Below are 24,173 nucleotides of genomic sequence, written 5' to 3'. Positions count from 1 at the left end.
GTTACGCTCCTAAGGATTCTTCCATTTTTTTCTGTATATTGTTTCCTTAAATCACTAATTTGTTCTTCTAGTCTCAACGATTAAGCCATTGTTTGCTCTTCTTGTGGCTTATGTTTGCCCTTTTTGGTTGATTGTATTTTTGTCACTTGTGTTTGCCAATAAGCCATTCTAATGTATAGACATTTTTTGCTAGTTTCAATTGCTTCTGTTTTGTTTTTGTTTTTATTTTTTTTTTGGACAAAGTATTTTCCACTTTTAAGGACTTGATATGACTCTAAAAGTTCATGTGCTTGTTGTAATTTTCCAGAGACCACAATACACATAGAAGAGATAATCAAGAATAACGATAAAACTATGGTTATTGATCATACACTAAAGCTAAGTTGAGTTTGATTCTCAACAGGAGGCATACGACTTTTGTAATGAGTATGATGGAACTGAGAATTTAACATTTGAAGAGTGGTATAGTAAAAGAAAAATAGATGGTTTTGTGACTTCAAAAAACAAAGATGGGTTTCGAGCCCAATAGGAGAGAGACAAAAAGATACGAGCTAGCTGAAACAAGTACAAATTGTAAAGCACATATGATAGTTCGACATGATGAAGAAAAATAAAAATATTACATACATAGTATTGAGCTCAATCATAATCATGCTCTCCATATTCCGTAATGTGCCATCACAACGAAATATCTCAAAAGCACAAATATGGAAAATTGATTTGACAAATGATAATGGTATAAAATTGAAGGACTCCTATGAGTTCATAGGCAAGCAAATTAGTGGGAAAGATGCTCTTGGTTACACCAAGCAAAATCAGAAAATTACCTTCACAACAAACGACAATTAGAGCTAAAATATGGTGTTGTAGGGAGTTTATTGAGATGCTTTCAAAAGAAAAAAAATGAAAGAATCTTTCCTTTTATAATGTTGTACAATTAGATGCTACAGAGCAGATAACAAATAGTTTTTGGAGAAACGTCTAAATGATTGTTGATTCTAATTTATTTGGTAATGTAGTTTCTTTCGATACGACATATAGGACTAACAAGGAGTATCAACCACTTCAATGTTTGTTGAGTTTAGCCATTATAGAGCAATTGTGATATTTGGTATTACACTTCTTTATGGCAAGACCATAGAGTCATTTAAATGATTTTTTGAAACTTTCTCTGAAGCAATGCCTTGGAAGAGACAAAAGACTATCTTTACTAATCAAGATCCAACAATGGTGAAAGCTATCTCAATGATAATGCTTCCTATTTAGGCTATTTTTGACCGTGTAAACGACATTTAATGCAAAATGCTATGAAACATGTTGGTCATTTATTAAGAGGTGAGAGTAGCTTTAGAATTGATCTCAATGCATGTTTTAAAATTTTGAAAGAGGAAGAAGAGTTATCCAGTGCTTGGGATTCTATGCTTCATAAGTACAATATATGTGACAATTCTTGGCTACAACATTTGTTTGAATTGAAAGAAAAATGGACAAATGCACATGTGAAGATGTCATTTTCTGTAGGAATGACTTCCATATAATTAAGTGAAAGTTTGAACTCTGACCTAAATTATTATTTATAGTCAAATTATAATATTGTAAAATTTTTCACATATTTTGAAAGGTTACTCAATGTTAAGAGCTACAAATAGTTGCAAACAAAGTGCAATTTCAGGCAAAAGTTACAAAAAGTTAAGATTGCATCACTTATGTTGATTCAAGTAGCAAATATATATACTTCTCAATTATTTTTGAAATTTCAAAAGCAATATGAAGAATTTCAATGAGTTTTTGTTGAAGAGCATAGTGAAAGAAACTCATCTCATGAATATGTAGTGTCAATATATAGGAAGCTTAGAGATCGTAGAGTCATATGAAATTATTTGGAAATCAATGTTTCATGCAGTTATAGGAAGTTTGAGATGTGTGAAATTTTGTGTAGTCATGCTTTGCAAACTCTAGATGTTATGGATATTAAGATACTTCCAACAAAATACATCCTTAAGAGATGGACAAAAGAAGCTAAAAATGAGATTGTGCAAGACTTCAACGAACATGATATCATAACGAACACCAATCTGGAAGTCACAACTCAATATAAGTCTTTATGCCCCATGTATGTCAAGTTTATTAGTCGGACGAGTGAATGTGAAGAAGCATACATCTTACCATTGGAAAACTATAATGAGTTGAGCGGAAAGATTGAAGATATACTGAGAAGAAAATTTGATCTTTTCCAAGTTGATGATTCTTAACAATATCCATTAGAGGACATTACAACTATAAGTGTTAAAGATCTCAAGAAGAAGCATGGTTGTAAAGGAAGATGTCGATACAAAAGTTGCATCGAGAGAGATAAAAGAACAAAAAAATTAGTAGCCATCACCCCTTACAAGAAAGTTATTGTACCCTTTATGCTAAAAATAAAAAAAGTAGCAACGACCAACCTCTACAAGAAAATAAACAATTTATTAACACTCTTCTTTAAATTTAATAACAGCCAAACCTTACAGCATGCAGCTGAGTTTGGTGATCAAGGTGAACACACGCCTTAGAGACCATAGAGATCGAGGAAGCCTCCCACACCAATATACCTAGCAACATGCAAGTTAAGCTTCGATGACTAAGGCTAACATATGCCTTGGTGACCATATTGGTCGAGCAAGCCCCCTAAATAGCCAAACCTAGCAACATGCAGGCTGAGCTCTAGAGGCCAAGGCTAACACACGATTTGTGACCATAACAGTCGAGCAAGCCTCCCACCACAATAGTGGTCAAACAAACCTCCCGCTGCAACCCAACTAGCGAGTTACCTCTTGGAATGAGCCACTAGGCTCCATAATCACCACGTGTGGATTGCCTTCGGGAATGAGTCGATGGTTAAGAGCTTTAATCCCATGGGAACAAACAAAGAGTACATGAAGCCTAAGGGTCAATAACAACCCAGAATGCAAGCAACAATGCTCAGTTCCAAGGAAAACAAACAAAGAGTGTTTGCATTCGAGACGAGCAAAGAATGCTCGGACATTGGGGTGAGCAATGAGTAGTTGAACCTCGAAGCGAGCCAAGCGAGCCCATGGTTCTCATTGAGGTGGTGAGCACTTTGCTTCCTGCCGAGGTTGCTCACCTCTTTGTACTCATCTAGTCTTTTCATCTTTCTTGTTTGGTGATTTTGTGTGCTAGTCGCTGGGTTTGAGTACGTTACCCTCCTTTGTACTCGCTCGAGGGCGAGCACATTGCTTGACTTTGTACTCCCTCAGCCCTGAACACATTGTTCACCTTATTCTCATGCACTTTTAGACTTGTGGTTGCCGAGCAACGAAGGTGAACGTTTGTCCTCAAACTCTAGGGTCCCAAGCACTTTGGCTTCCCTTGCAACCATCCTACTTCATTTTTAGTCTTTTCATCTTTTGTGTGTTGGTTGCGTCTCGGTTGGAGTGCGATTATTTCAGTCTTTTCATCTTTTGTGTGTTAGTGGCGTCTCGATTGTTGTGCTTGTGTCTTTTTATCTTTCGTGTATTTGCTGTGATTATTTCGGCCACATAAAAATGCACATTGTCGCTATAGCATTATTTCCATTCGTGACAATGTCATGAAGATCAAGAACTATTATTTATTTTGGTTTTGGCGGGTCCTTTTAGACAATAATTTTTTTTTAGTAAGTAGGCCATCAAAAAATTTGGACTTAAAGATCTGTGACTAAACATCTATGCCTATTTCCCTTCCTGGCACGTGTTGTTAGACCATTTTTATTGTTTAATTGTCTCTTACTACATTATGGTTTTCACTTTGACATGGGTTATTGTTAGACTGTCACAAACGTGCATACTATGATTTTTTAGCATGGGTGGGGAATCAATCACGTGCTTTGCACGATTCTCAACTAGTAAACATGCATGTCACTTCAGTTTGTAAATCTACTTTTATCAAATCTTTTTGTGCATTAAGCATTTCTCAAAAGAATTCCATGAAGCTTGCGCTGGTAGAAGCTCTTTCATTAAATCAGAACTTTTTTTTTTTTTTTTTTTTGACATTGAACAAACTTTCATTAAATCAACGATACATTGACTCAGCTAGTATAAGCTCCAGGAATAGGATCGGGGACCAGAGAGGCTAAGAACACAGAAAAAGCATATAATTTATTGTATTCGGTTTTCACATTCAGCAGTGAAAGTTCACTCCCAAGACTGGTATTATAAACCACCTCGGCCAAATCAAATAAGAAAACTTGAACCCTTGCATTTTTCATATGGACAAGAGAGCCTCTGACTTGAGGCTGACTCAGACAAAAGAATGCTCAAATTATATGTAGGCTCAGTTGAAGCTTTACTCCAATGAAGAAAGCTAAACTCTCTGTCTCTCTCTCTCTCTGTCTCTCTCTCTCTCAGTTTCTGGTAACTGACCATAAGAATGGTTTATTTCACACCAACCGAATTTGTGAAAAGAATGAAATCAGATAGCACATGACAATATCAGAGCAATTCAGGTATTGATGAGGTCGTTGAATTTAACAATGCGTTCCAACGCCCGTTCAAATTCACTTTCTTCTAAAGCAATCGTGAACCGACAGTAGCCAGGAATTCCAGTCCATAAGCTACTATTGATGCATAAACCCGTGGCCCAACGAATAGCTTCCCTTATATTTTTGTCATCGAGCTTGACTTCATAAGTCGCATCATTTTCCATGCTGCCTCCATCTTTAGGCGACTTCTTGAGCTTCACAATCTTGTTGAGATAGGCAGAGGGCTTGGCTACCATGGAAACACCGGCGCTGGATTCAAGCACATCCCACCCACACTTCTCAAGTGTCTATAGCAAATAGATGATGGGAAAGGAAATTAAGATAAAGAAGTGATCAAGGTAATAAATGAATCTAGGACCAAAGAAAGCCACTTCAAAAAAAGTATTTTCAGGTAATTAAAGTGTAAAAGAAAAAAGGTCCTGAAGTAAAACATCAATATGAATTGCTTCGTTTTAACTGATAAGAGTAGTGAAACCAATAGTTCGAAGTGATTCTCAGGCTTGGCATTAGGAACTGTACCCAGAAAATTTAAAAAGAAATGAAACCTTAATAGAAAAAGTAATTACCTCCTTTAAACGTTTCGATCTATGACTCAAACTCCTTATCCGTTCAGCAAGAGCATCCAATAGGTCTCCTGATTTCCGCTCTCTCAAACCCAACAGCTTCTTTGTAGCGTACTTCACAGTGCTATGGGGTTTGCATAATCCAGGAAAGCTATAAAATGTGTCAACTAAGTGAGATTGGTTTAGAACCAGGAACCCAAATTTGAGCGCTCCACTCAGCATCTTAAGAGACAGTCCTCCAAGAAGTGAGACCCCAAAAGATGGGCTTCCAGAAGAATTGAGCTTTGACAAGCTCCCTTCTAAATCCCAGCCACTCCAACTCTCAGAGTCAAATTCCAAACCTGAAAATGATGTATCGATCACAACTTGTGCCCCAAATTTAGCACAAGTGGATAAAATACATTCTATCTCTGTGTTGCTGTAAAGCAAGCCAGTTGGGTTAATTGTTGGACCAGAAATGTATATCCACGGATTATTCACAGTCTCAAGTACATCAGAAAGTATCTTCTCTGTCAGCTTAAAACCTTCTCCAGACTTGGTAGGGACATTTACAATGCTTGCTTTTAAAAATTTAGCAGCAGAAACATAGGTCCCATTTGAGCCAGCTGGGAAGCACAAAGTTCCACCTTCTTGGATGCAGCATAGGACCACCTTATTAAACAGAGCCAGCGAGCTGTCAGCATATATCAATTCTGTGCCACTATCAGTTGGAAACCCATAATTGCTCTTGATGTAGTTTCTGATGCTAGAATTGACATCTATTTCCGATTCAGCCAAGTTCTGTCTTGCAAAACTTTCAAAGATTGCAGTCTTTACAGGAGATGGTAAGGGCAAAAAGCTCTGGTCAACATCCATGTAAATCAGGGATGTGTTCTTGGCCTCATTAATTGACAACTCTGAGCTATTTAGGACTGAGATGGCTGAACTGGCAAAGCCAATCATCTCCACTGAGTTGTCTTTTGGGCTTTCCCTCTGAAGGACAAGTATCAAACATTAATTTGTTGAGAAAAAATCCCATGATCAAAATAATGCACATCTACGTAGCATTCAGGTAACCATTCAAGACAGCCAACAAGCAACAAACAACTTGACATTCATGGCACTTAAAGAAAAGGCTTAATGCTTTTTCATTGAGTCCTGCGTCTCCAGAGGATTTCATGTCCAAGCTAAGCAGTCTGGAAAATAAGGTGAGCTCTAATTGAAATCATGGCACATTAGATCATGACATGATGCGCAAGAAGTACATAAATTTACAATTTTCCTGGCACCTGGCATGTTACGAGGCAGGACTGCTCTTATTAAGAGTTCCTTTTTCCTTTAAAGAGGCCAGGACTACAAAAGTATAGCTCTTCGGTTGGTTTTTTGCCTTTTTTTTATTTTAATGTGTTTTTTTTTTGGGGGGGGGGGGGGGGGGGGGGGGGGGGGGGGGGGGGGGGTTGGGTTTCACATCACTGCTAAAACTTTTTTTTTTTTTTTTTATAAGTAAATCAGTGCTAAAACTATCAACTTGAACTCATTAAATGTGACATTATCTGATTAACATTCAAGACAACTTGTGTTTCAAATGGGAAATCGTTTTTTATAGGTAGGAAGTGAATTTATCAAAGACTGAAGACTGAATGCCTTAACAAAATACAATATTCCAATGCATCCCATGAAAAATAATGCAATAATTGGAACCTTCGCAAGTGCATGTCGGTCAGCAAGTTGGAAAGCCAGAAGCTCATGGAAAACACAACCATAGTAATATTGACTAATTGGTGCAGTAATTCCCTGTAGTAGTTCTACAGTCTTGGATAATGCCTTAAAGATGGCCTCTTCTTCTGAAATGATGAAAGCTACTTCCAGATCTGAATAAACCTGAAAAAGTGAGTTGGCTTCCATCACTAAAGAGCAGTTGAAATACAACAAACAATAAACTGATCAGAATGGATCTGAAAGTTCAATATTATGGTTACACAGCTTGGTTAGGTTACTTTAAACTTTCCTCTATGAAAGCTAGACTAATATAATCAGTTGATTAAATGATTCATTTTTTGATAAGTAGTTGATTAAATGATTCATATACCTGATTTTTTACCAGGCCGCATATAATTGCTGCATGTGAGGGCAGCCGAGTTCCTGCAAGATATTTTAGGACCCCACTGGAACCTGGGAGACTGGATAACTCAAAATGATCAGATATGTCTAAGAAAAGACGAGATCCAATTTCTCTCGTAATACCTAAAAGGTGCTCAAAAGCTGCACTAGTAACAGCCTCAAATTGAGCCATCCCAGTCACCACCACCTGCGGCTTTAACTTCTTAATCAGCTCTATCATCAAATCTGACTGACGTGGTGCTTCTATGACAGTAAGTATATCCTCCGATAGGTTATCACTTCCTGTACTCTAACATAAACAAAATATGTATAGTTATTAGCATGCTCCATACAACAAATGGTATTTCCAACGCCATAGACAGGAATAGACTTTAGATTCCCTGAGCATATGGAAGCACAAGTCATTAGAGAACCAGAAATGGCATCGTCAACAAAAAGTGGAGCAACCGATTAATAGAGAAATAATTTTTTTCTTTGATCTTTTTTCTAGAAAATCTAAAAACTGTCATAATTTATTATATCAAATAAACTAAATAATGCATAAGTAATGATCTTCAAAACATTGTGATGTCACTACTTCGTGATGGCAAATGTGCCGGCAGTATCTCTATCGACAGGTACAGCAAATGAAAATATTCGACAACTGTATTGATGACAACAATGTCAAGTAAATAGAACATGGTGAAGAGTTAAAATAAAAGACTTATAATGGGTTTACATGATCGAGCTATAATTTGTGATTATCATTTCTGGTTTTGTCTGTTAAATCTTGTATTCTTTCCAAATATTAGCGAATACTTTAGAACAACAACATAGATGGTTAATATGATTACATAAACAAGTATGTTCTTTGCAGTCCAAAAAGATAGTAATTCATCGCTGAAGATAAAAATGATGGCGATGGCATTGATAAAGGTGGATATTTTTTTTTATAAGTAAAAATATATTAATATCAATAGGTGTAACCAAGTACACTTTGTGTGTATACAAGAGAGAAGATCTAGCCCATAATAGAGAGCTCCTAAATGAACATCACCCAAAAAGGGAGAAATAAGAAACCTATCCAATATACACCAAGCACTATTGGGACAAAACACGCATTCCCAAAACAAAACAAGTCACTGTAACTACCCCAACCCTTTGTCTCCCACACAAATAATACTCCACCCGAATTATCCTGCGAGGACCGAGGAAGGCTTTATGCCTGCCCTCTAGTCCTCCCTCGACTTGTACTACCTCCCTTTGGGTCGTAGTAGATTTCTCAAGTAAGATGCTTTAACTCCCTGCTCTTCTTAAATCTTGATTTTGTTTCAAGCGAGTGACCCGCCTCAATTGCAGTGAGTAGTGCTGTGAATTGGTCGTCAAGTCCTCCACAAATAATCCCCACACACTGTTGTATCTCATTAACCTTTTGCAAAACCCAATCCAATGATGATCCAACTATACTGTTTAATGGAGGAAGAGATAACAAGGAGACAACATCTTCCTCAGACATAGTTCCCAACTGAACACCAGGTCCTAAACATTCATCCTCGCAAGGCACTAACGACAAGGCACTAACGACAAACCATATTCAAATCCCGTACCTCCTCAACAACTCCATTGGTTCTCTCCAATGGTAAGGTCATGGTCACCATTGGAGATTTTGGGTTGGCAGCAAGTCCCTTCACCTCTGGCGACCCTTTATGTGCCACTTCGACGGACCCTACATCACTTTCAGACCTCGGCGTTACACCATTTTCCTTCAACTTCGACGTGGGAGCCCTAGTTTTTTCTGGGAGAACACTGACCAAGGATGTAACACTGACTATCAGTCTTTCCTGTGTCCCCGATGGTGAAGGGCATTCCATTACGGATGTCTCTACGCAGATACCCGACGTAGAACCTACTTCAAATAACCCAATTTCCTTTTGACCCGCCACCTTCTCCTGGATTTGGTTATAGGGACAGGGCCGAATTCGATTTTTCGTTTTCTTTTATCTGAGTTTAAAGGATTCGGGCCTATCTTAGGCTTGTTTCTTACGACCTTGTTGCCTCTAGCTGAAAGCAACTCTATTTTAGTAGACAAGAAAGTGATCGTTGCCTTCAACTCGACAAGCTGAGTTTCCATCTCCTTTAATGTATTGTGCACCACGACAAGCTGGTTTTGAGCTTGTGTGATCTGTAGGCCACTTTCACAGTTCCCCTCACTCTGAGTCAGCAAAGCATGACCCGTATTGATAAAGGTGGATGTGCACAGATTTCTTTCAATTAAAGAGTAAATTTGACTACATCTGACAGATGTCGTCTACCTTGCCAAGATAAAAGTTACAAAGCTAAATATATAAAGCCCTGCACTTCAAGCCTTCTAATTTGAAGCAATGGCATTATCAATTGGTTGGCCATAAATGGAATTTCAATTGCCCCACCGCCTTCTCAAGGAAAAAGGAATAGAAAAGAATGTTAATTAGCATAGGTATTGTTGCTCTGACATGCAAATCTCAAAAAAACTCCTTTGGATATGTGTCGGTGAGTTCCTAATGCATTAGATTAGAGCAAGCTATATATTTAGGTATAAAACTTCTTATCAGTCAGAAAAATTAAATAAAAAACAGAAGGAAAAAAGTGGTTCCAATATTTTTGTCTGTCAAAAAGACATCTAGGTACAAGATGAGATTAATCTATAATTGGCCATATCTAGCATTCATATCATCACCGATTCACCCATGAGGCATTGGTAGCGAGCTCTTAGATTAATTTTACATTGATTGGTGAGTATTCCCATGCATGTGTGCAGTAAGGGTGGCCAAATCCAATCATACGAGTGCATAGTATTACAAAGAATGAAATCGACATTTGAATTTGTGACAGCACCAAAAAGTTCAATGTGCTCTAGCTCAAATGTTGCTTCCTGCCCCAGTAAGAATGACATGGAAAGAGTGGTCATGTGATCATACCATTGGGTGACACATATAACAAAAAAAAAAAAAACACCTTCATAAGTTAGCATACCTCAATTGCCAAAGATGTTAGCCATTGCCTAGGTAGGTGTCGGGTCAGATGTTCATCAACAATTGCAAGGCGGGGGGAGAACAATCGAAGAGAATTCTCAATTGCCACAGCCCTCGAAGGAAAGACAACAATGTTCTGTGCCAGAATCGAGGAGAAAAACAAGTTAGGAAGAATGTTACATTGAACGATACTAGAAAGAGAAAAATATCACATGCTGCTGTTTTGTTTTATTTTTCCAGCCTGAAAGTGAGCAGTATAAATATAATTTTTTTTATAAGTAAAAAGACATTTTATTGATAGTAGTAAATAGGCATAGCCTAACTATGCGGGAGGTACACAAACAGCATACTCCTAGTTACATAGAAAGGAGCTAGAAAGTAATAGTATGACTAAATATAATAACCGGGTTAAAGTTTTATTTTTCATAAGTACAGAGTTAAAAGTTTTCTTACGTCAGCATTCAGTGGAATGTGGTGATATGTTTTCATAAAGCCTGCAATGAGATCACGGAATCGCTTGTTTCCAGCCGGTGGCTCGTAGGGGAAAAAGGAACTCTCTTTCAAGACAGTAGCAAGATAAGCCAGCATTGGAATCTTCTCATCAGCAACAGAATCATCTTCAAAAGATAAATCTAAAGAACTGCTGATCTCATGGGAGCCGTTTTTAAGAAACTCAAAAATTGTCTTGACCTGTCAAATTTATTCGAACCATTTTCCTTATTATTGCCCTTTCCAAAATGGTGCAATGAACTTCCACTTGGTTAAAATACAGACTAAACTGAACTGAGCACCTGATTTGGTTGACGAAGCTGACAACTGTAAACTGATAATGCATGAGAAATACTACCCCCAGCCTTCCCATAGGCCCATGCTGTTCGAGCACAAATAGGCTGATCTCCAGAAAGCCCCATGAAGAACTCAAAACGGTGTGGACTGTTCTTCTCAATTTCAACCAAGGCTGAAATATCTGTATCCGTGGCCTGTGGCAGAAAACTTAAAGAGGCACATTTTGGATTGGAAAAATAATTTTGAACGGAAACGGGGGCTTACTTGCCTGAATAACTTTAGTCTGCCAAATCTTGGAGATCCGGAAACCACGGCGCTCAAACAAGCGTTTACAAACTGCCTGTCCTGGACGGCCTCCCATATTGAAGATCATGATCCCCTGAGGTTTGATGACAGCTATTCCTTCCTCAACTGCCCTCGCAATTAGGCCTAATCCAAACTGGTCCTCAACAAAACCCTATAGAGAAAATAACACAAATAAATTATAAGAAGGTAAAATAATCAAATAATCACTGAAGTTTTTCGATCATCTATCAATGACTTTCAAACGAGGGGCATACAAACTAGACATGCAATGCTAACGTGAAAACATTTTTTAAATGCACACTGACACTAAAAGTATTAAAGATCTCCCAGTAACCTGAAGTGCACAATAATTACTCAGCGAATGCAGAAATTCCTCGCTCGCATTTTCTGTAATCATCTTAGACATTGCATCAGGATTTGGGTTAAGAATCTGCAAGAAGAACACAAATAAGGGCAACCCAACCCAGGAGTAACAACGATTATAAATCGAAATAGACATTCTTTAAATCAAATTGTGTAAGAAACAATACCTGAGGTATGCATCCAACAATTCGTTCAAGTTGAATGCCATGATCTCTACAGTGAGAGAGTAGATCGGATTCATGAAACTCCACCCTGTCAAGCAAAGTTTTATTCTCTGCATCATATATGGGCTGACCTTTCTCATCTAAGGCATTCAAGTATAAGTTTATCCGTGAAATCTTGACGGCTCTAGGATTAATATCAAGCCCATACACCTGCAAAGAGGTTACTTGAGAGAAGTACCAACCATATATGCAGATAGATATGAAAATGAAATATGTGAGAGAGATGAAAAGAGGAGAAAAAGAAAAAGAAACCTTAGAGGGCAACCACTTGTCAGCAATGGCAATGGATATCCATCCATTCCCACAACCAAGCTCAGCGACCGTCTTGTCCTTGAAGATAGAGTCCGGGTGTCTATTCAGTCCTTCGTAGAAAGTGAAGGACCAGTCTTCGGGAACAAATATGCTAGGGATCACCATCGTTGTCAGTTTCTTCCTACCCTGGTATCCTGCACGCGCAGTGGTTGGTATGAGAGAGAGAGAGTAAAATCCAAAAAGGGAGAAAATAATCCGGAAAAAAGCACGCGCGTGGTCGACAAATTTGGAAATGTAATTACACGTGATAAACTTTGTTTGGCGGCCGGGGGGGGGGGGGGGGGGGGGGGGGGGGGGGGGGGGGGGGGGATTACCTTGGTATTGATCGAGGAGAATGTCATCGATACGAAAATGGAAAGTGTGGAAGAACTGATCGGCGGCGAGTTTGGAAGGGGAGGAGGCGAAGCGATTCTGGAGAAGGGAGAGGAAGATGCGGGCGTCAACGCCGGTGGTGGGATTCTCGAGGCGATCGAGCAAGGATCGGAAGGCAGCGTAGGCCGCATCACCAGACTGCTGGCACTCGTTCAAGAAGTCCTCCACAGTAAGCCCCATAAAGTCACTCGACCACTCAAAGCAGCAGCAGCAGCTAAGGGGAAATGTGGTTGTTTTTGCAGTGCAGAAGAAATGGGGGATGAGATGGGAGGAAGGATGGATGGATTACCGACGTTGACGCTTAAAAAGGCGTTTCTTTCATTTTTTTTTCATTTTTTAATGCTCGCACTCGCTAGTATGATAGCCGGCGTGGAAAAGGCTACTCTTCCCGGCGTTGCCGCTGTTAGCTACCGCTGGAGATTTTTTTTTAATTTTTTTTTGTTTAATGTTTAAGTAAGCATTTTTAATAATATTATAATTTTTTAAAAAAAATTAAAAACATTAAAAACATATAAAAAAAACAAAAAACAATCAAAATGTACTAGGAAGAGCCCAGCGAGAGTTCCAGCTGGCTGTAGACCCATCCTAATTTTTTTAGAATTTATTAATATCATTGTGATATTTTATTAAATTTTAATTTTAATTTTATATAAATATTTTTTATTTTTAAAATGGAGTGATAGAATAGTTATAAATTAATCGAACATCATTTTTCATACCCAGTACACACACCACAGATCTCTCAACTCCTCCTAGCAATGTTTGATATAATTTGGATTATATAAGCGTCGTATATTTTTTTTTTTTAAGTGTAAAATTTATAATTAAAAAATTAATTTTTTTATATAAATTCTATATTTACTTAATTTTTTTAATAAAATTACTTACACTATAATTATAAATATCATTTCCTATTATATTAAGAGGACATATTGCAAAATGTGATGGCCCTTTGCAAATCTCATTTTTTATGGATGCTAACAAATACTAATATTCTTCATTCTATGTCACTAAAAAATAGAAATTATTTGTACAAGTTTTAAATAAATAAGTCTCATATAAATCTTTATAAAAAAGTAAAATTCACCTAAAAAAATATAAAAAAAAAAAACTATTTTTTATTAGCAAGATCCATTTTTTTATAAATAATTTATATAAGATTTATCTATTTGAAATTTGTACTCAACATTACTCCTAAAAAAAATATCAACGGTGTAACTAAAAATGATCACAAACAATATTTCTCTAAAAATTACTGATCTGTCGGGTTCTTCCCATGCCAATTGCAGCTCTTTAACCATAGCGATGACCCTGTCCCTAGTAATGGATTCTATTGTATATCATGTTGAATATTAACCATTCCATAAATTAGATAAGAAAGTAAACTGTTTTTAACTTGAGCAACGCTTTTAGGGGATTGACTTGGGGTCTAGTTTACTTGATCCACGTAACACATCTATTATTGTGAGGTGTCCAATAATATATTGAATAAGAACATATGTAATTGTTGCAAAATGGTAGTTCGTGCAAAAAGGTATATTGTTACAAGTTCAATGATTTTGAAAGAAAAAAGTCTGAAAGAGTGAAAAATATAGTTATGAAATTGCACGTTCATGCTCATTCATCCATGTTCATATTTGCCTTATGCATGTTTATGTTATCTCTATGTTTGTTCTTAGCATAATTTGTTGAGATTTCTCACTGTGATAGTTTCTACTACTATTCTCTCCAAAATGATAGAAGCGGTGGCATGATTAGAGGATAGCACGCAGGATGAGGAAACGTAAGCGCTACAAGCCCCCAATAGTTAAAGAGAGTCCTTTGGTCGAGAGTCGTCTCAAAGCAGCTGAGAAGTTTATAAGAAATATTTTGAAGTTAATAAAGGACATCCAAAAGATCCAAGAGAAGAAACGATAATGTTTTTAACTATGTTGCGTAAGACTATATTTTGATAATCATGAAAGGTCGAAGTTTTGGAACCCTATTTTTGCATGGTTGTTAAAACTACTTATTCTGGGATTAATAGAACATGTTTTTGTACCATGATATATTGTTCAAACATTTGCCATTTTATTTTTTCATTGTGATTATTTCATACTGTTATAAACATGTCAAGTACATTGCATGTTCTTTGTCATGTACGATAAGTATTTAACTTTATGTTGTATGTCCCGACGCTTCTACCACCACCAAATTCCAAGCGGGAGTTGGGAGCATACAAAAGATAGAATTTACTTTTGTGTAATCTCTAAGTATTTGTAACAATTCTCCAATTTGCATTGCCAGTAACTTGTTGCTTTTTTTCGTTCAATAAACCATCACTAGATCATCTTGTTGACAGGCGATTGACCGATGAAGTGCCATTAGATCACATTCCCGACGTCACATATTTCTTTATTTTATCAAATAGTTAAGATCCTCTTCTTATTTGGGAATCTTTTGTTTAGGATTTCCGACATTTCTTTATTTAAATTTAACGATGGAGTTTGCGATTTTGCAGATCTCACAGTATTCAGTGGATGAGTGCTACCAATACAAGTATTTTGAATGTATTAAGTAAATACTGTGAAATCAATATATAGATCTTATCTCTAATTCCATACGTGGAGTCTTGGACACAAGATAAAGAGCTGTCAATCCCAATCTTTTCCTAAAATATTCCCTAAAATAAATTAAGATGGAGGGGCAGAAGAAGTTCTAGGTATACGCCCTATTACCGTCATTACAAGTATTAAGGACCCAAATAAAGTTCAATCTCATCTAAACTTATATCCCAATAAGTCTAGTCAATACCATATTTAAGCTTCTAAAAACCTTTTTTTTCTTTTTTAATAAATAGCTAAGCTCCTTAAAATTATAGGAGTCATCGTGAGACTTGACATCTCATTGTCTCCCAAACTAAATAAATCAATTAGACAGCCCAAAGAAGCCCTCTTCTTCTTTCCAGGCTCACCATGCAAGAGGAACCCCACCAAAGAAAGACAAATGTATATTATGAAAAGAAAGAGAAAACATATACTGAGCCATATGCATGCATGGTGAATAGAAATAGAAAGACAGTAATTAAAACTTCCATATTGTGGCTTTGCTAGAAGTTCCACATTCCAGCTTATGAAACACATCCATAATTGCATGCTTTAAGTTTCATGTCCATTGAGAATTTTCTACTTTATTAACAACAAATCAGAGGGAGGAATGCTCAAATACGAGATGGCCCAAGCTTTTCCTTCCACCAATAACTCATCTGCAAGATTAGCTATTTGTCAAAAAATCAATTTGCAGAGACCATAAATACTTTTGCAAAGTGAGAGAGAAAAAGAAAGAGCAGATGGAGGGAGAATAGGATTTTTTTCCCCAAATATGCTACTCATCATTCTTTTAATCACCCATCCTTCATCATCATATTCTGATGTGGTATCAAATGATTGGCAAATAAGATAAAGATAACAATAGTTTTCCAATTAGTTTTTTTTTTTATAAGTAATAATATTATATATATATATATATATATATATCAATAGGAGTAACCAAATACACTGGACGTATACAAAAAAAACACCTAGCCCATACAAGAAAGCCCCTAATGACCCAAAAACCCATGAAAACCTACCCAAAATACATCAAGCCCGAATTGGAAAACTATCGATACACCTCCCCGACCCCATCCCCTACATCCCACTATGGGAACGTCTTCACAAAGCCTTCCCTTTAGCCTTTCCTCGACTTAGCTAGCTCCCTTGGTATCGTAATTAATTGCCCAAGAAAGATTCTTTAACTCCCTACTTTTCTTAAACATAGATTTGGTTTCAAGCGTGTGGCTCGCCTCAATTGCAGTTAGTGTTTTCCAATTATTTAGGGTGTGTTTGGCAAATGAGAGTACTTGAGGTACTCTCACTACTATTCTTTACTTTATTATTACTTTTTACCTACTTTTCTACTATTCATTACTTTTTACCTACTTTTTAATATTTTATTATTATTTTTTCATTATTTTTTTACTACTATTCACAAACATTCTCAACACTTCTCAGGTATTCTCACTAGTGTAAATAATGCACATATTTTCTTAAAAATGCAAAGGAACTTGCACGCAACCAAGTACACAAAAAGTATACAAAATGAACTTGCACATTCATATCGGATGATGAAAGAATGATGGTAAAAATGATGAGATATATCACCCCTTCTTTTTCCTTTTTTTTTTTTTTTAAATAATGCACATATTTTCTTAAAAATGCAAAGGTGAGAGCACGCAACCAAGTACACAAAAAGTTTTTTCTTTTTTCTTTTTATAAATAACCCAAGTACACAAAAAGTATACAAAAGAACTGTCTAGCTAGAGGAAGAAAAAGAGCAAAATTCCTTAGACCCCCAACAGATTGGAGACTTGGAAACTAGTGTAAGCATTCAACCAAGCTAAAGGGTCTTAGAGCATAAGATTGGCTGGAAAAACTAAAGATATGCTCGAAAAAAATGAGAACTGCCTCTGATTGGAGTTGGAATGTGGACTTCACTAGTGCAGCCCAAGATTGGGAGTTGGAGGTTATTTCAGACTTCTATGCAGCTTTGTATTCAGTACATATGACCGAGGGTATGATGGATAGGATGTTTTGGAGCCCTTCCAAAAGAAGGTAAATTTACGGTCCGATCATTTCACAGAGTTTTATCGAACCCGGGTAGGCTCTCATTCCCATGGAAGCATCTGGCAGACCAAAGCTCCTTCAAAAGCAGTTTTTTTTGTTTGGACAGCAGTTTTGGACAAAATTCTCACCACGAATAATCTCAGGAGACGTCAATTAATGGTATTAGACTGGTGTTATATGTGTAAGAAAGATGGTGAATCTGTTGATCATTTGTTTCTACATTGCGAGGTGGCTAGGACCCTGTGGGATGATTTTTTTACAGGACTTGGTTTATCATGGGTTATGCCCAGCAGATTGTTAGACTTTCTAGCATGCTGGAGAGGCCTTCAAGGAAATACACAAGTTGCAGCAATATGGAAAATAGTCCCTATATGAATGTGTTAGTGTATTTGGCGGGAGCGAAATGATAGAAGCTTTGAAAACCAAGAGAGAACAATGGAGGAGCTGAAAGTTTTTTTCTTTAAAAAATTGTTTTCTTGAGTGGGGGCTATTGTTTGTAATGGACTCAATGTCCATGACTTTCTTCTTTCAATTGTACATTATAGATAGGTATTTCTCATGTATACTTCCTGTGTACTTGGATTTTACCTATTATTATGAATAAAACTTCTTGATTACTTATATAAAAAAAAATGCTTGCTTGTATAAGGAACTTGACAGATTCAGCATTTGCAAACCACAGGTCACAGCCATAAATAATAAACTCATTCCGTTTCACCCTTATTTTTTCTTAAACTTCCAATCTATAATAATTCCTTTCATGAGTTAGCAACAGGTGGTCTATGTAAAAGATGTAAAAGATAGGCAAGCAGATCAACTATTAGACTTGACAAAAGCGAATCGCAACCACATGGTAGAAGTTCATTTACATAGAGCAAAAAAATGAGAGGATATACTAACTCCCCACAAAACTGCTTGAGGTAGATGATAATAACGAAAGAAAGGCAGAATAAAAAGAACAAATACAACATTCTTGATGATTAGAATGTTCACATATAACGACATTTCACTTATTTGTGGCCACACCACCATATGATATGCAGACCAGAAACAATTAGTAGAGTTATTTAGAACCATGAAAATTGGAACATTATACAATTCTTTTGTCAAGAGAGTTGGGTCAGCCAGTAGACAATCAGTTTTTCGTTTGAAGACTCAATAACCCAACTCAAGCTTATGGGTGCTCTTCCCCGTTATACTATCATATCGAAATTTCAAAAATAGGAACATTAAGTTCAATAATACAGTCTTGAAATTCAATCCCATACACACATCATTTTAAACTTTGAACCTAAGTATATATTGATGGTTGAGAGCTTCGCTTATGGCTCTATTCCCCATCACCATGGTCAACCGAACCCTGCCCGCCCGCAAGCAAAATCCCCAAACTCAATTAATAATAATAAAAAAAAAACCCCGCACTATTTTTTCACCAAACGTAATTTCAGTCTGTCATTCTACATGAAGAAATACGGATTCTCTCACCAATCGCTGATTCCCAAAATACGGCATTCAGTTACTAATTATTGATATAACTACCTTAACTAGAAAACGATTTATAGAAACACAAGACTAGGGCGCAAATAAATAGTGAAGGACGATATCAAACAAGATCGAATCGAAAAGCAGAGGAAAGCGTTAAAGTTGAAATTTATGACCTTCAGTGAGAAGCAGAGGAAACAGTTGGAGAAGAGTGGTGGGAGTGGGAAGAAGAGGGAGCGTGGAGGCTGTTGTAAACTTGCTCGCCGACGATGTAGATGCCAAAGGCAACGAGAGCAATGCCGAGGCCAGGAGTGGCGTGGCGGAGCTGGTTCGTCAGCATCGGGTGATTCCTCCACTGGTCCCTCCTCCTGAAGAACTCTCCTGTGGGTCGCAGGGCCTTATTCGCCATTTCCGCCTCTTTTCACTGCTGCTTCTTCCTGATAGAGAATGCTCGATAATGTGGGAAAATTTTAGAATCTGTATTTCATCATACGGAAAAAGTAAAATACGAGAATATATAATACAGTAACTAATGAACATCCTAACTAAGGTGCACGTGATACATGTGATTAAAAATAATCTAATCTTTATACAATAATAGCCCCTCAAGCTGAAATATGTAAGTTAAGAAGAGTGTAAAATCGATCTCACCCTAAAGGCTTGGTGAAAAAAATACCCAATTGAAGTTTAGAAGAAACATGGAAAGTGACTACAGTCCCAACTTGAATCATATCTCTAATTAATGACAATCAATGTTAATATGCTTAATTCTTTCACAAAAAACAAGATTAGCAACAATACGAAAAGCTGCGTGACTATCACAATACAATATAGAAGGAGAGGAAAAAGAAAATCCAAAATCAGCAAGCAAAGCAATAAGCCATTTGATTTCACAACAAGTAGAAGTCATTGAACGATACTTAGTTTCAGCAGATAATCTGGAAATGGTCACTTGCTTCTTAGACTTACATGATATCAAGGGATCTCCAATGAAAAGACAGAATCCACTAACAGATCTTCGGGAATTAGGACATGTGACCCAGTTTGAATCGTAAAAACCTCTCAGCTGCAAAGAAGATGAACTGGGAAAGAACAACCCTTGACTAGCAGTAGCTTTAATATATCTGATCACTTTAATAGCAGCATTATAGTGTGATTGTCAAGGTTGATCCAAAAACTCACTCAAAGTATTAACAGAATAAGAAATGCCAGGTCGAGTAATTATCAAATAAAGAAGACGACCAATTAACCTTCTATAAGAAGTTGGATCATCAAGTAAAAGACCAGCAAAATTTGTTTTTAACAACTGTAAGTTCTGATCCATAGGACAAGTAGCAGGCTTACCAGCTAAAAGACCAGAATCAGATACAATTTCAAGGGCATATTTCCTTTGAGAAAGAGAAAAGCCTTTTACAAACCTTGTCACTTCAAAACCCAAAAAATACCTCAAAGTTCCAAGATCTTTCAACTTAAAGTGCAAATGAAGAAAAGCCTTAAGATCAGCAACAATTTGTGAGTTGTTAGAGGCAATAACAATATCATCAACGTACACCAATAGTGCTACAAAAGAATCAACAGAATGCATTGTAAACAAAGAATAGTTAGATTTAGACTGATTAAAGTCATAAGCAATCAAAGTGGAAGAGAACTTAGAAAATCATTGGCGAAAGGCTTGCTTTAAGCCATATAAAGACTTGAGCAGCTTGCATACTCAAGAATCTCTAGGTTTAGAAAAACCAGGTAGCAATCTCATGTAAACTTCTTCATCTAAATTCCCATAAAAAAAAATGCATTGTTTACATATAATTGATGTAATTTCTAGTTATAAATGGCAACCAAAACAAGAAAATAGCGAACAGTAGTAAGCTTTGCAATAGGAGAAAAAAGTATCAATATAGTCAATTCCCTCACGTTGAGTATAACTTTTTGCAAACAATCAAGCCTATATCTCTCTAAAGTGTCATCAGATTTTAACTTGCACTTGTAAACCCATTTATAGCCAATAGGCTGCTTGCCAGGAGGTAAATAAGTTAAAACCCAAGTTTTATTAGCTTCAAGAGTACTGATTTCAGCTGCCATTACATCCCTCCAATGAGGATGTTTGATGGCTTGATCGAAAAATTAGGTTCATAGAGAGAGTCAATAGATGAACAGAAATGTTTGTACGAGGAAGAAAATTTGGAATATGACAAATATGAAAATATAGAATAAAGGGTACCTAAACTGGAAGAACCATCAACCAGATGAGAAGTGGGAGTATCTTTATTATTGGAAAGCAAGGAATAATGATAATACCGCAAGTAATTAGGTGGCCTCCTATTTCTTGTAGACTTTCGAGTGGGAATTGGATTTGGGACATTTTTTGGTGCATCATGATTATGAGGCAAAGAAATATGTGAGGGAGAATTAAGTGCAACACTTGAGAGAGGGGTTGGCAAGACAAGATTAGGTTGAGATGATGAAAGATTTTGAGGCTCAAATGAAGAATGTATAGAATTAGAATCTGTTTTTAAGGAAAAATTGTCTCATGAAAGATGACATCTTTGAAAATGATGAATTTGTGAGTATGAATATTATACATCTTATATCCTTTTAGACCAATTGGATAACCTAGAAATATACATGCTCGAGCTCAAGCAAAAAATTTTGTAGATGAATTACCAAGAATGGATGCATAACAAAGACAATAAAAAATTGTAAGATGATTATATTGGAGTTTAACAGAAAATAATATCTCATATGATGATTTGTTTGTAAGAACAGGTGCTGGTATTCTATTGATGAGATAAATAGCAATTAAAATGCAATCACTCCAAAAATTTATAAGAATATGAGATTAGAAACGAAGAGCTCGAGCAATATTTAATATGTGTTGTATTTTCTTTCAACAATGACATTCTGTTGAGGAGTATAAACACAACTGTGTTGATGTATAACTCCTCTGTTAGCAAAAAAAGATTTCATGTCAAATTCTAAAGCATTATCAGTGCGAATGATCTTTATTTTTGAATTAAATTGAATCTCAACAAAAGTGAATAATGATTGTATATAAGAACGTGTTTCAGATTTAGATTTAAGTAAATACACCCAAGTACATCTACTAAAATCATCTACTATGGTTAAAAAATATTTGAAACCATTATAAGAGGGTATAGAGAAATGACTCCATACATCACAATGAATGAGCTCAAACACAAATGTTGAAATGGATGTGCTTAAAGGAAAGGGAAGTCGTTTCTGTTTGGCAAGAGGACAAACATCACAAGGATTATTATTCTGATATGTGAAGTTGGACAAGTCTGAAGCCCAAGTCATGCAATCGAGAAGCAGAAATATGTCCTAGGCGGCAATGTCATATGTGAGAATTGTTTCTAACAGAATTACAGTAAGGAAATGAATCAAATGAAACAAATTTACAAGAAGCAGGAGTGCTTGGCACTTGCAATAAATGATATAATCATTGTGATTACTTAGTTACTCCAATCGTCTTCCAATTGAAGATGTCATGAATATAACATAAATCATGTAAGAATAGCAAGGAACATGATAACCATGAAATTAATTTGCTAACTGAAATGAGATTAAATGTAAAAATTGGAACATACAAAATATCAGTTAGAACAAAGGAATCATAGAATCTAACCGTGCCAAAATGTGTGACTTGAGTATAAGATCCATTAGGTAATTTCACAGAAATGTTGACAGAGGATTTTATGGAAGAGAAAAAAGATAGAGAACCAACCATGTGATCAGTTGCTCCAAAATCAAGGATCCAAGATTGGGGTTGAACGATATTTCTATTGTTATTGGAAAAAATGGAAGAAGCAATAATAGAAATACCTGAAAATGAAGGAGGAGATGAAGTAGATTGGTATAGATGAATTAGATGGTGCGGAGATTGTACATGCTTGATTCACAAAAGAAATGTTAGGTTGATTTTGAAGAAATGTAATGAGCTGTTGACATTGCTCTTGAGAAAAGAGAAATTTTTTAGTTAAAACTGAATCAGAAACAGATTGGCTAGCAGTGGCCTGATTGATAGTAGGGTTCTGAGGCTTTGGTTTGTATCCAGGTTGATATCCATGAATCTTGTAACACTTATCACTAGTATGACCTGATAAGCCATAATATGTACAATATGCTCAATCTTTTCGAGGAACAAAAGTCTTGCCATTTCTCGATCCAGTAGATCCACAATTAAAATCACGATTGGAATCACAATTAGAAAACATAACAATAGATTCATTTGAAGGCAAAGACTCATAAACTATTTCTCTCTATTTTTTTTCTTGAATAATGGGAGAAAAAACCTTATTAATTAGGGGAAATGAGTCAGAAAGCAAGATTTGACACCGTAAATGAGCACACGTCTCATTGAGACCCATAAAAAAACTGTAGAACATAATTTTCCTATTGAAAATCAACTATTTTCTTGATAGCTCCACACGAACATGGAGGCAGAGGACGAAAATGAACCTCTCTTCCCAAAAAATTTTCAGTCGTGTAAAATAAGAACTTACAGATGAGTTTTCTTGAGTCAAAGAAGCAATATTCTTCCAGATCTGAAAAATACAAGGTTATTTGCTTTGAGCAAACCTCTCCTTCAGATCGTTCCACATCTCCTCGATAGAGTCAATTTAAATGATAGAAGCAGCAATTTCCTTCGACATGGCATTGAGCAACCATGACAGAACAACCGTATTACACCTAATCCACGTATTGTGCATTGGATCTGTGGTGGCAGGTGGGGGCAAAGCACCATTAACAAAACAAAGTTTGTTCATGGCAATGAGTTTGTTCTTGTCATCACTTTTGAGATAGAATGGATTAGAATAATCCTCAGAGGTATGGCAATGAACTGCAAAAGGGGAAGATGAATCGTCGGAGGCAACGACCTTGAGAAACAGCACTTAGGGTTAGGGTTTTCACTTACTCCTGATACCATGATAGAGAGAATGCTCGATAATGTGGGAAAATTCTAGAATTTGTGTTTCATCATGCGGTAAAAGTAAAATACAAGAATATATAGTACAATAACTAATGTACATCCTAACTAAGGTGCATGTGATACATGTGATTAAAAATAATCTAATCTATATACAGTAATACTTCCCCTACTTGCCTTTCTATGGAAATGTGAGAGCGAAGTGTTTGTTTGTTTGTTTGGTTCTGTCTTGAGGTTGTGTATATTTTGGGTGGGCTGGCAGTTGGCCATTCAACATAGCCCATTTTTTTTCTCTTTTAAAGTATTATTATTGTTGCTGTTTGAAATATTCCCTATTGTAAGTATGTTGGAAATTAAATAATTAAATTGAAGAGTAATGTTATTATACTTGTTATCTTCGTGTTTCGCACGCCTTTGGGTTAAGTTTCAGCAACTCAAGTCTTTAGAGTTGGGCCTCGGTTGGTACTGTGTGGAGCTCCTGGCAATGGTCTGGTGTGACTATACGGTGTCGGTGCGTACATCCATGAAGATAAACAATATTTACATACCGAGAAAATAAAGAGAAATG

General features: G+C 36.5%; 2 protein-coding genes across 2 annotated transcripts; both read right to left on the bottom strand.

Annotated features, from left to right (window-relative positions):
• Window positions 1-4,115: 4,115 nt before the first annotated feature.
• On the bottom strand, window positions 4,116-12,824 carry LOC121254095 (methionine S-methyltransferase). Its single transcript, XM_041154059.1, has 12 exons — window positions 12,478-12,824; window positions 12,104-12,297; window positions 11,795-12,001; window positions 11,599-11,694; window positions 11,227-11,415; window positions 10,964-11,152; window positions 10,626-10,862; window positions 10,174-10,308; window positions 7,151-7,471; window positions 6,763-6,942; window positions 5,086-6,054; window positions 4,116-4,806 (listed from the first exon to the last, which is right to left on the bottom strand). The coding sequence occupies exons 1-12, from the start codon at window positions 12,713-12,715 to the stop codon at window positions 4,480-4,482; spliced, it is 3,282 nt and encodes a 1,093-aa protein (XP_041009993.1). The 5' UTR covers window positions 12,716-12,824; the 3' UTR covers window positions 4,116-4,479.
• A 2,766-nt stretch (window positions 12,825-15,590) lies between these two features.
• Window positions 15,591-19,152, bottom strand: LOC121254096 (NADH dehydrogenase [ubiquinone] 1 beta subcomplex subunit 3-A-like). The gene is made up of 2 exons (XM_041154061.1): window positions 18,837-19,152; window positions 15,591-15,779 (listed from the first exon to the last, which is right to left on the bottom strand). Exon 1 carries the CDS (start codon window positions 19,067-19,069, stop codon window positions 18,839-18,841), a length of 231 nt encoding a protein of 76 aa, XP_041009995.1. The 5' UTR covers window positions 19,070-19,152; the 3' UTR covers window positions 15,591-15,779; window positions 18,837-18,838.
• Window positions 19,153-24,173: the final 5,021 nt, after the last annotated feature.

Source organism: Juglans microcarpa x Juglans regia, chromosome 3D (assembly GCF_004785595.1).
Source record: "Juglans microcarpa x Juglans regia isolate MS1-56 chromosome 3D, Jm3101_v1.0, whole genome shotgun sequence".
Taxonomy (NCBI): domain Eukaryota; kingdom Viridiplantae; phylum Streptophyta; class Magnoliopsida; order Fagales; family Juglandaceae; genus Juglans; species Juglans microcarpa x Juglans regia.
The sequence above is the reverse complement of the archived record's forward strand: the minus strand, read 5'-3'. Positions and strand labels throughout refer to the sequence as shown.